This window comes from Ursus maritimus, unplaced genomic scaffold (assembly GCF_017311325.1).
Source record: "Ursus maritimus isolate PB19 unplaced genomic scaffold, ASM1731132v1 scaffold_5, whole genome shotgun sequence".
NCBI lineage: Eukaryota > Metazoa > Chordata > Mammalia > Carnivora > Ursidae > Ursus > Ursus maritimus.
The window spans coordinates 88,922,288-88,934,544 of record NW_024426663.1 but is presented as its reverse complement, the minus strand read 5'-3'; the positions used below and the strand labels follow the sequence as shown (position 1 = coordinate 88,934,544).

General features: G+C 61.9%; 1 protein-coding gene across 2 annotated transcripts; it reads left to right on the top strand.

The window, feature by feature from the left end:
* Positions 1–5,992: 5,992 nt before the first annotated feature.
* On the top strand, positions 5,993–11,436 carry IBA57 (iron-sulfur cluster assembly factor IBA57). 2 transcript variants are annotated; one of them, XM_040622747.1, is made up of 3 exons: positions 5,993–6,327; positions 9,924–10,264; positions 10,521–11,436. In XM_040622747.1, the coding sequence occupies exons 1-3, from the start codon at positions 5,993–5,995 to the stop codon at positions 10,910–10,912; spliced, it is 1,068 nt and encodes a 355-aa protein (XP_040478681.1). In that variant the 3' UTR covers positions 10,913–11,436. The 2 variants fall into 2 exon arrangements, with proteins under 2 accessions (XP_040478681.1, XP_040478682.1); XM_040622748.1 differs by lacking the exon at positions 5,993–6,327 and adding an exon at positions 7,358–9,836.
* The last annotated feature ends 821 nt before the right edge of the window (positions 11,437–12,257 follow it).

Below are 12,257 nucleotides of genomic sequence, written 5' to 3'. Positions count from 1 at the left end.
GCAAGGAGCCCCCTCCGACTTGACTTAGGTGACCCCAGCTGTCCCCCAGCCCCCTTCAGGCCCAGCGCAGGCTGTGACAAACCCTCCTGGCCTGCAAACCCTCTTTAGTGTTCCCAGGCCAAACCCAGACCAGAACCCCAATGTCGGCCTGCCTCTGATGCTCAGGGCACACGGAGTCCCCCAGGGGAGTCCCACCCCAGGAAGTCCTGGAGGGCCCAGCCAATTCAGATTCAGAGCAGAGACACACGTCACCTCTGCAAGAGAGGAAGTCTCATGGGGACCGGCAGCCTCTGATTTGGAGGTGTGCTGCTGGCACTGTTGTCCTGGGGGAGGCCGGGTTTCTGCGGTGGGGCCTCTCTGTGTGGCCTGGGCCTCCTCACAGCATGGTGGCTCAAGAGAACCTGGCAAAGGCCAATGACTCTCGTCACCAGCCCCGAAGTCACACCATTTCCACTGCAGCCACAGGCCTGCGGGATCCAGGAGCAAACAGGATCCTGCTGGGTGGGTCAGCGTTACATTTTAAGAGGCACACGTGGGATAGGACATCTGATTGTTGTCTCTTGGAGACACATGGACCCTGCAAGCCTTGGTCATCTGCCCCCACCCCCGTGCCATTGATGAAGGACAACCTCCTCCCCCTCTGGGGACTGGTCTCGGGGACTTTCCGGTCACTGGCTCTTCTTAAACCACAATCCTGACATCCGTCTGTAAATCGTCTCTAGGGTGTAGCTTGTCCACTTTCTGTATCTCAATCTGCCTTCCCCCCATCCCATTCTTAATTGGTCTAGATGCAATCTGAGGCAGCTTGGGTCAACAGGAGGAGGACCTGCCTGGGGGCTGCTGGGGAAACAGGTTTGCTGTGTGTCCCCGAATACAGAAGTCATGCGTGGGTCAGGCTGAGTGTCCATGCCCAGTGATTTGTGCCAACACTGGCCTAGATGTCATGGTGAAGGTGTGTTTGTAGATGAGATTAACACTGACAGTCAGCACGCTTTGGTAAAGCAGATTGCCCTCCCCAATGTGGGTGGGCCTCATTCAATCAGGTGATGGTTTGAGGAGCAAAGCCTGAAGTTCCTGATCAGTCTGATGGTTATATTTGTGTCAGCCTGACTGGCTGGGTGCCCAGAGTAAGCGCCATTCGGGGGGTGTCTTTGAGGTGATTCTGCATGAAATTCACACTAAATCTGCAGACTGAGTAAAGTAGATGACCTCCCCAATGTGAGTGGGCCAGAACTAATCAGGTGAAGGCGTGAGTAAAACAAAAACGGGAAGTCAAAGGGAACTCTCTTTGCCGGAGTGTTTGAGCTGGCACAAGGGTCTCCCATCTTCAGACTCAGATCAGGCTGGAACTACACCCCGGCTCTCCTGGGTCCCCAGCCTGCCCTGCAGGTTTCAGACTCGCCAGCCCCATAATCACATGAGACAATTCCTTAAGGTAAATCTCTATATATACATATCCTATTGGTTCTGTCTCTCTGGAGAGCCCCAGCTAATACACATCCCATCAGCCAGAGCCTGTTAACAGGACATCCCGTCCCAGGGACCCATCAGTTTTGTGACCTTTCCACAGTGATGACTTAGGTTCTGTGGTCACACCCTCCCCACGGACGTCACGGGCTGCCCCAGGCCTGCAGCCTCCCTCTAACACCAGTTCCTGGACATTGCAGACATAGCCCTGATCCCACACCTGAACCCATGCCCTACAGGACGCAGCACTGAGGCTCTCAAGGCTGTTAACTCCCAGAGGTGTAGACTGACCCCAGAGGTCTGCCTGGCACTTTACGCTCACTCAGCTACTTGAACAAACCCCACCCTTTGAATGCCTTGGTTTCCCCATGCACCTGGGATGGCCATGAGGATGGAGAACTGAACCCAGGGCACAGAGCTGACCCCTACGGACCCCCCAACTTCTGGGCCCTGCAGCAGACTGGAGGCAGAGCCCAGGCCTTCCCGCCCTGCCTCACTGCTGGTGGGGGTGGCCAGGGCAGGAGCGGACTGGATGGCCTTCTTGTCTGGCTGTCATCCGTTTCCACAGACGGAGCCAACTTGCCGGCTGCTTGGGGAGACTGTGCAGGGCTGTGGGGAGGGGCTGCTTGGACGCTCCCAGAATGGGGGCTGCTTCCTCCCCGCCTTTGGGAAGGGAGGAGACCATGAGGAGAGAATAACAGGAAACCACCCCTGGCCAGCAGCAGCTGGGAAGTAGGGTCCAGGACCCCCACGCCTGCCGGTTTCCCAGCTCCCAGCTCTCCACCCTCCGAGGCTTGCAGCCTCAGAAGGAGGGGATGGCCCATGGATCCAGCTGCTGGACCCAGGGCAATGGGTGGGGTTCCCTGGGAGCCTCCGTGGCCAGGCAGACCCCAGCCCCTGCCCCACCACCTCCAACGTGGAGCTGCAGGCACGAGGCAGGGGGGCACCCCGAGAAGGGGCAGCCCACATGCAGGGGTCCCTGTTGGCGGGCTGGCACAAAGATCCGAGAGGGCTTCCTGGAGTGGAGGGCTTGGGGCAGCGCTGGCTGGCAGGTGAAGGCAGCCACTGGTCATGTGTGGCTCTGGGCACTTCAATGGCTTGGGGAAGAAGCCGAAAATTTCATCTGACTTTGAGATGACATGCACTTAACGAGCCCTGGTGGAGGAGGCTGCTGTGCTGGACAGCGCCAGGAGGGCTGGGCTTGGTGCCCAGGGGGAAGGTCAGGGAAGGTTCCGGGTGGTGCCCGGGTGGCCTGCTGGCCAGGCCTGTGGCAGTGCTGGTGGGAAGTAGCCTCCTCTGTGGGCTGAGGGACGGGCTGACGTGAGGCTGGAGGAACGTGACCCCCAGCCCGTGTCGTCCTGGCTGCTTCCTCCCCATCCTCCCTGGGCTGGCAGGGAGGTGCCGGGTCACCTATGGAATGCCAGGCCGGGCAGAGGAAGACCTTCCCCACAGAGGGCAAGCGGCCAGTGGCCACGGGAGCCACATTCCAGAACCGGCAGGTCACAGCCAGGATGCCAGCCAGGAGGGGGACCGGGGGCCTGGGAGACCCTGGAGGGGGGCAGCTCCGTGCCCCTCACCACACCCACCAGCCCGAAAGGACCAGGCGCCTCTCAGGTTTGGGGCAGCATGGCCTTGAGGAGGGTTGGGAAGGGCCAGAGGAAGGTGGATAAGCAGAGGGACAGGAGGGCGCAGGGCACTGGGTGAGGCTGCCCCGAGGCGCTGTGGCCGCGCACTGACGGGGCCCTTCCCGTGGAGAAGGCCTGGACGGCGGCTTGTGTGTGGCACCCACGTTGCCTGCACTCTGGGGATGAGCAGGGAGCCACACAGAGACAGCAAATCAGGGAGGCATTCAGTGCCTCAGAAGCAGACCAGGGCGAGGGGGAAGTCTGGGGTAGGTGGCCAGTGCTAAGACCACAGGTGGAAGGCCCTGGGGTCACTAAGTGCAGGGCTGCAGCCCCCTTACAGTGGGAGGCCCCTTAGGGTGCACGTGGCTCCGCCAGCCAGAGTTTTCTCCCCAAGTGGTCCCCTCAGGATTAGTCCCAAGAGATCCCCTGGTTAATCCCAGGGGGACACGCTGCAGGGCGGCCTGGTGACAAGTGTTGGCCCAACCTCCTGGATGCAGGTGTGTGGAGCGGAGGCCGTGTCCCAGCCACGGAACATCAGGGCCCCGGGGAGGTGGCCAGGGGAGTGCCTGGCAGCTGCGGGTCTGGAGGGCAAACATCTATCTGGAGCCCTGACTTGTAGGCGGTATGGCAGGTGGTATAGTTGCGTGAGGTTGGTGAGGCAGTGGGGTAGACGGCACTGCACACCAGGGGCTGGCACAGCCTGGCCTCTGATCTCGTTTGCTCAAAGTGTTGCTACAGGGGCTCTGACAGGTGGACCAGGTCAGGAGGGGCAGTGGGCAGATTCAGGGGGGCAGGCGGCACACACTGCCCATAGACACAGGAGGGCCTGTGGGTGTTCGTGGACAGCCTCCATCTCCTACCTTGGCTGTGGCTCTGGGGAGCGCAGGTGGGATTAAGATACAGGACTGTCTCTCAGAGTTTCCCTCAAAGGGGAGCACAAACTGGGGACAGCAGCTGATGGGGGAAGCGGGGTTCAAAAGCTGTGCTTCGTTACAGATATGTGCCCCCGATACCCACATCAGAAACTCTAAACCCCCAGGGTGACTGTATCTGCAGATGGGCCCCGGGGAGGGGATTAGGGTTACATGAGGTCAGAAAGGTGGGGCCCTGACCACATAGAAGGGACACCACGGATGAGAAGGCACTGTCTGTGTGCCACGGACAGAGGCCTCACCAGAAACCCACCCTGTCCTTGGACTTCCAGCCTGCAGACTTTCGAGCCACCCAGTCTGCAGCACCTAGGGAAACGGCATGGAGTTTCCTTGAACAGTTAGACATAGAATTACCGTGATTGATTCCACTCAGGGTCTCTGCACCTGTGATAGTGGGATTTCTAATAAGAAGCACATACTTGGTCTTTGTCACTGCTCCTGGCACAGAGCTCCAAAGCCCTTGGAGTTTCCCAGGTGAGGAGCAATGACGGTGTCATTTATAATAAGCCCCTGAGTTTGCGTTGATGAGGTGACTTTGGAAAGCCCCTCAGGATGGGGGCTGGTGGCCAGGGGACCCAACCATGGTACCAGAGGGTTGGAAGTTTCAGTCCCACCCCCTGGCCCCGGGGGAGGGGAGAGGGAATCAATTACCAATCACCAATCGTCAATGAGTGAATCAATCATGCCCACATAATGAAGCCCCCTTAAAAACCCACAAGGACGGGCTGGGAGAGCTTCTGGGCTGGTGGCCACGTAGACGTGGGGAGAGGGACGTGCGTCCATGCCCCTCCCCCAGTGTCTTGTCCTGTGCGTCTCTTCCCATCTGGCTACTTCTGAGTTCCATCTTTTTATAATAAACTGGTCATGTAGTAAGGAGAATGCTTCTCTGAGCTCTGTGAGCCGCTCCAGCAAGTTAATGGAACCCGAAGAGGGCCGTGGGAGTCTCGGATCTGTAACTGGTGGGTCAGAGCACGGGTGAGCCCTGGGCTTGCGACTGGCATCTGCAGGGAGGTGGTCTGTGGGCCTGAGCCCTGAACCTGTTGCTGACTCCGTGGACAGGGTCAGAGCTGAGGCCCCCCAGCTGGTATGTGGAGCCCTCCACGATCCTAAGTGTCAGAAGAGAAGGGCAGATCGAGAGCAGAGAACCCACAGGAGTGTGGTTCCTGCACACAGTATTAAAGGGACTGCAACCAGGGTCTCCAGGAGAGATGCACACATATGGCAGCAAGAGTCACCACGGCCAAGAAATGGAAGCGACACAAATGTCCATCCCCGACGGAATGGGTACACAAACTGTGCTATGTCCACGCAACAGAATCCTTCCCATCCTTTAGGAGGAAGACCTGACACCTGCTACCACAGATGAACCTCGAGGACCCGGTCCCGACGCCAGCCAGTCACAGAAGCGCACACACACTGCAGGATTCCGCTCCTGAGAGTCAGGTTCCCAGACAGAGGGGAACGGGGGTCCCAGGGGCTGGGGGCCGGCAGGGAGATGAGAAGTTCTGGCTGGGCGGGGGCCGGCTGCACACGACGTCAATGCGCTGGTTGGGGCTGACTGTGCCTTGAAAGGATGGAGGTGGCGAACCTACCTTCTATGCAGCTCACCCTCATAAAGCAAGCAGGAACTCCGCTCCCACACCAGGAGCAGCGCCGGGGTCCTGCGCAGGACCCAGACCAGGAGCCGTCAGGGGGCGGGGCGGGAGGCTGACGGACAGCCTGAGGCCCCGCCCGCTCCGTCCCCCCCACCTCTCCCCAGCACAGTCCCGCCCCGCACGCTCCGGCCCCGCCCCCAGGCACAAGTCCCGCCCCGCACGCTCCGTTCCCGCTCCTTCCCGGCACAAGTCCCGCCCCGCGCAGCCACACCCACCACGTACCCCGCCCGCCGCCAGAGGCCGCTGTGGCGTCCACCGCCCGCTCGCGCCGCCGCCCAGGCCGCCCCTTCACGCCGCCTCAGTCCTCCCCAAGATGGCGGCCGCGGCACTGCTCCGGGGCGCGGCTCCGGGGCGCGGCGGCCCGGCCTGGCGGCTGCGCGCGGCCCTAAGGCGCCGCCTGGCCCACGGCTCGGGCCGTCACTGCGACGACCCCGCGGGCGGCGCGTCCTGGGCCTGCTTCCCGCTGGGCGAGCGCGCCTTGGTGCGCGTGCGCGGGCCAGACTCCGCGCCCTTCCTCCTGGGGCTACTGACCAATGAGCTGCCGCTTCCGGCTTCTGCGGCCGGCGCGGCCCCGCCCCCAGCGCGGGCGGGCTACGCCCACTTCCTCAACGCCCAGGGCCGCACGCTCTATGACGTCCTCCTGTACCGGTGAGCGCGGGCAGCGGCGCTCCGGTCCCACCGAGGGGCCGTCCGCTCGGGGAGCGTGCAGGCCTAGGAGCCACCTGGTGCCGGGCACCTAGATGGGACTCCCGGAGTCCGGGAAAGGACGTCCAGGGCGGGGCACTTTGGGAGGGACCGGGGGCGTGGACATCCAGGGGCGGATACCTGAGGGTGGGAGGGGGGTCAGGGGAGAGGCCACCTGAGGTGTGAGGGGAGGACACCCGAGGGTAGGAGGGGAGGACACTCGAGGGTAGGAGGGGAGGCCACCTGGGGGTGGGAGGGGGATCAGGGGAGAAGCCACCTGAGGGTGTGAGGGGAGGACACCCGAGGGTAGGAGGGGAGGCCACCTGGGGGTGGGAGGGGCATCGGTGCGAGGCCTTCAGAACTGGCAGCCAGGGCCGGGCCGGCGACTCGCACCTGGTCTCCCAGGTGGGCACCTTCCGAGTGGCCACTTTGGCTCAGCCCTGCTTGGGAAAGCCGTGGTGTGGGTTTGTAGTGTGGCAGAGGGGTCGCCCCAGAGTTGATGGCCCGCTTCCAAGGGAGGAGGGGAGGAGCCAGGTGCATTTGTCCCAGTCTTCCTCTTGCCAGCCCTCCTCCTGTTTGTTCCTGTGCTACCTACCTGTCTCACGGGTCCGCTCTGGGGAGAGGACCACTTCCCTGGGAACCCAGCGCCCCCCTGCCTGGTGCTCTCTGGAATTTCTCGTGCCAGTGGCCTTGTTCCTTGCCCAGGGCACCCTGTTGTAGTTTCCTGGAGGCAACACCTTGTCTCGAGTGGCTTCAGTGTTTTGCTTTTAAAGTGGACTTTATTTTGTGGAGCAGTTTCTGGCTCCCCTAGAACGGAGGGGAAGGAATGGGGAGCTCCTGTAGGCACGTAGCCGCCCTCAGGTCAGCGTCCCCACCAGCCGATGGACCCTCATTGACGCTGTATCAGCCGGAGCCCCTCTTTTCTGCGGGAGGTCACTCTCCGTGTGTGTGTGCTGTGGATTTGGACGAGTGTGGAAGGACGCGTGTCTGTGCCCACAGGGTGATGGGGTTTCACGGCCCCGGAGCCCCGCTGTGCTCCCCCAAGTCCGCCGGCACCCAGCAAGGGGCTCTGTCTCCTGTCTCCACAGTCCCCCCTTCTCCAGAATGCCGCCCTGTCCTTGGAATCACAGGGCGAGTAGCCTGCTCGGATGGACACCTTTCACCCAGTGACACACAGTGCGGGTTCCCCTGTGTCGGGTGGTGTGGGAGCGTCCTTCTTTTCAGCGCAGACTGTTCGTCCTCTGGGTGGACCACAGTCTATGTAGGCACTGTCCTTCCAAAGGACGGCTTGGGGGCTTCTGACTTCTGGCAGTTGTGGGTAAGGCAGGATTTGGTGTGGACGTAGCTTCAGCTCCTTTGGGGTGTTAGAGTGTTCAGTTCAGGCTGTCTTCAAGAGCGCCTGTCCTGTCCTGTGACCCCACCAGCCAGGCGTGGCCTCTTTGCCATCTGCATATCCTCTTTGGGAAGATGTCTGTTAAGGTCTCTGGCCCATTTTTAAGCAGGTTGTTTCCTTACTGTTGAGTTTCAGGTGTTCTCGTGTATTTTGAATGGTGGACCTTTGTGGGATGTGATGCCTGCCTGCTCCTCCCCTCAGGCAAAGCTGTGTGTTTTCTCACTCCAGCCACACGAGCTGGACGCTCGAGGCCTTCCTCGGGTGCTGGCCACTGACGAGATGCTCTGGGTTCCGCTCCTGGCTGTGCCGGCTTTGCTGGGATGCTCTCAAGTCTGTGTCTGCTGGTCTCTGGGCCTGCCCGTTGAGCATGGGGACGGTTCTCTGCTCCCTTGTTTCCTCGCCTCCCCACCCGATTCCTCTGCTGTGGGTCCGGCAGTTCCTGGCCAGTGCATGCCGGCCCTTGCGTGCCCAGCAGAGTGGGTCCAGGGAGACCTCCGTGCAGGACCTTGCTGCTCCCTGTGGCCTCCACTCAGCCCCCATATAACCAGCATCTTGGCAGCACTCCTGCCACGACCTCCTCCGTGGGTGCCTCTTGGGTAGCTGGCAGGGCCCTGTGTTCTTAGTCCCCCATGGGCATCAGTGAAGGTGACGGCTGGGATTGCACTGCCACTGTGTCCCCTGCCAGCCAGCCAGGCCCCTCCAACCTCCTTCTTCCTGTGGCTGCTCTTGTGCCTCAAGGAGGGTTGCTGTGCTTAGTAAGTAAGAATGCAGGGCACCCAGTGAAATCTCAGACAGTGAGGGACGTTTAGGGTAAGGGTGTCTTCTGCAGCGTTCGTGAGATACTTTTGCTAAAGACACGAGTCCCTGTTTATCTGATAAAATTGATGTGGTAACACTGCATCTCGGGACGTTTGTGGTTGTGACTCAGGGCTGGGGGTATAGGTGCCCCTGGCATCGAATGGGCTGGGACTCGGGGTGCTCTCAGTGCCCATCTGTGCCCAGGATGGCCTCCCAGAATGGCCCAACCTACATGTCGGCCCCTGGGCACAGACTTGCCTTACGTGACCCCTTCTCCTGCTGACCTGGCCCCCGTTCCTCAGCTGCAGCAGGGGCAACAGACAGTCTGACTTGGCACAGGGGAGCAGGGGTGCATTGCAACTTCGTTGGTCGCAGGGGCTACCTGGCATACAGAACGTGGCCCTGCCCACCGTGGCCTGCCTCATTGCTCTGGCTGGCTCAGCTCCCTTCCTGGCCAGGACCTCCAGAGGTGCCATGACCTCACATTGTGCCCCCCCCATGCCCGATTGGTCCCTGTGCCAGTGTTTCATGTTGTTTTTGTCAGCTGCTTTTACCCCAGACTTAAAAATAAAAAATACCTGCATGTGGCTGAGATACCTAACAATGGGGAAGGGCTTATGGTGGAGGATGACCCTTCTCTGCTTTCCTCTGACCCCCATGGACACCCTGAGCCTCGCCCTCCATGGCAGCGCCTTTTTTTTCTTTTTAACTTTTTCTTTTGAAATAACTGTAGATTCACAGGAAGCAGAAAACAGAACAGGGAGGCCCTCAGTACCCTTCCGCCAGTTCCACAAGCAGCGTCTTGCCTCCTGTAGTCTGGAGTGACAACTGGGTAGGACATGGGCCACCGCAGAGTGGGTGCAGGTTCCTCCCAGGCTCTGTGTGCGTGTGTGCGTGGATGTGTATGCAGATGTCTGTGACGTGCTCACACGTGTGGACCCATGTCACCTCGATGAGGACAGCTGTTCTGTCACCACGGGGTCCCCTTGTCCCCCTGTGCAGCACACCCACCCTTCTCAGCCCCAGCTCCTTTTGAAATCTGAGTGCCACCCACCTGGGACCTGTGGCTTTCTGGTCGTTAGGCTGCTGGCAGCTTTCCATCTCTCCGTGAGGATGCACAGCACTGTGGCCCCGGGCCCTGCTCCCCACCCACCGATCTATGGCATCTCCTCCACCAAGTGGTTTGCGCCTTGGGCATGTGCCAGCTCTGCCAGCATCCTGGGTGGGGAGGGGCCCCGCCGCGGACTTGGGGTCCCCAGCGCACCGCCTGTGCAGAGCGCAGGTAGAGCACGCAGCCGTCCGGGTGGTCTGCGGAGGTCTGCAGTCATGCACGCGGCCCACCTTCAGGAGCCCCCGTCTCTGCCCACAGACTCCCCGAGCACGACGAGGCGCCCGCCTTCCTCCTGGAGTGCGACCGCGAGGTGCTGGGCGCGCTGCAGAGGCACCTGGCGCTGTACAAGATCCGGCGGAAGGTCACGGTGGAGCCGCGACCCGAGCTGCGCGTGTGGGCTGTGCTGCCCCGCGCCCCGGAGGAGGCTGGTGGGGCTGCGCCACTGCGGGAGCAGGCCGAGGGGGCCACCATCCTCACCCGCGACCCCCGGACCGCCCGCATGGGCTGGCGGCTTCTCACCCAGGACGAGGGCCTGGCCCTGGTGCCCGGCGGCCGGCTGGGAGACCTCCGGGACTATCACCGGCACCGGTACCAGCACGGTATGGGCGCGGGACTGGGCCGTGGTGGGGGGCAGGGAGTGGCGGGGACTCGCTGTGTGGTGGATCCGTGCCTTGGGAGGTCCGGGGTGAGGGGTCGTCTCCTCCAGCACTAGCTCGGCCTCCCCCCACCCCCCCGACCCGTGCCAGAGGATAGGGCTCTGAAAGCGAGCCCTGGGGAGGGGGGGAGGGGAGTGGCCACCCCCAGCCCTGGTAGACACCTGAGCCCTCAGGGAGCTCCTTCCCTCCCACCCCACAGGCGTTCCAGAGGGGATCCATGACCTGCCCCCAGGAGTGGCCCTGCCCCTCGAGTCCAACCTGGCTTTCATGAATGGCGTCAGCTTCACCAAGGGCTGCTACATCGGGCAGGAGCTGACCGCCCGCACCCACCATGTGGGCGTCATCCGCAAGCGCCTGTTCCCGGTGCGGATCTCCGGCCCTCTCCCTGCCGGGGGCATCACCCCTGGTACCTCGGTGCTCACTGAGTCGGGGCAGGCAGCGGGCAAGTACAGGGCAGGCCAGGGGGACGTGGGCCTGGCCTTGCTGCGGTCAGAGAAAATCAAGGGCCCTCTCCACATCAGGACCTCTGAGAGTGGCCAGCTGGCCTTAACTGCGTCTGTGCCGGACTGGTGGCCCACAGCCACCAAGTAACGCTGGACATCCCACTGTTCCTGTAGGCTCTGGAGCTGCCAGGGTGCCATGGGGGGTCCTGTCCATCTGCTGCACATCCCCTCTGGAGGCCCTCCAGTGTAGTGGGCCTCCCAGGCTGCAGGCATCGTGGGCGTTCCGGAGTGGCCCCGGCATTTCCTGCCCACCATGCTTCCCACCCAGGGCCCGCTGCCCAGCTTGGGCTGTCCTCTCTTGGCTGCTCTGTGGCTAGGAGGGGCAGGAGTACTCCCGCGACCTCGGGGTGAGGAGAAGCAGGCCCTGCACCTGCTTCTGGGCTGAGCTGAGCTATAGCTTCTGCCGGATGAGGATGGACAGGACCCCAGCTGTATGGGTTTGGAGGGCGCTTAGCCATCAGCCCAGGACAAGGATGGTCCAGAGCCTAGCCCCTGGGCTGCCTGCACCCCTCTCCGTCTGGGGTTGGCTGGAAGGACAGGTGGGTTCTGGGAACTGCCTTACCATGTGTGGGCTGTGGGGGCCCCAGCTATGCATCGTGGTCTCGGCGGCATGCTCCCAGGCTGCTCAGGGTGCGGGGAGGAGCTCCTGCTTGGTTTACTTTGCTGCTGTTTTGAGATGTGGCTGTGTCTTCACACCCCTTAAAACCACTGATTTCCATTGTCCCGTACAATGTGAATCTCATGGTTACAGGGTGTCCCACTTGATGCTCCAGGGTGGCTATTAAAGTGTGACCCAGAAGCAGCCCTTGTGGAACTCTGGTTTCATTTTGGGCGGAAGGTGGTGGGACGTGGTTTTGGGTAGACCAGATACAGGAGAGCACACCGGATGAAATCTAGCAGCAGAGTCCTGGGAAGAGGCCTCAAAGGCTGGGATGGCAGGGGAGCACTGGGTCTGGAGCAGACGGCGGAGGGCAGGGCTTGGGAGGGGTTGCAGCCCTGGGTCCCTCAGCTCTGGCATCCCTTCCTACCCTCGGAGAGGAGAGGTTACCAAGACCCCTTGTTAATGCCAGCACCCGGGTGGTCATGGGGTGCTGGTAAATCCTGCAAGCGTGTACCACCCTCAGCACCCGCTGGCCAGTCTCCAGACCAACACTGAGGCCCCGGATTAGGATTCGGTCTCCTGTCCAGCCGGGGGCTGTGCAGCCCCCCTGTGTGTGACCCAGGGCCTCGGAGCCAGCCTTGCACAATGGGTGTGTGTGCTCAGAATCTGCGCTGCTGCTGAAGACGCTCCAGGGTCTTCACGGTCTGTGGACCCACCTGCAGATCGTGGGCTGCAGTGTGGGTGGGACCTAGAGCCCCTGTGCTGGGAGCCGAGAGTGAACAGGAGGGAGGTCGGCCTCGGTGGTTGCTGGTTAGCTCGGGCAGCTTCCCAG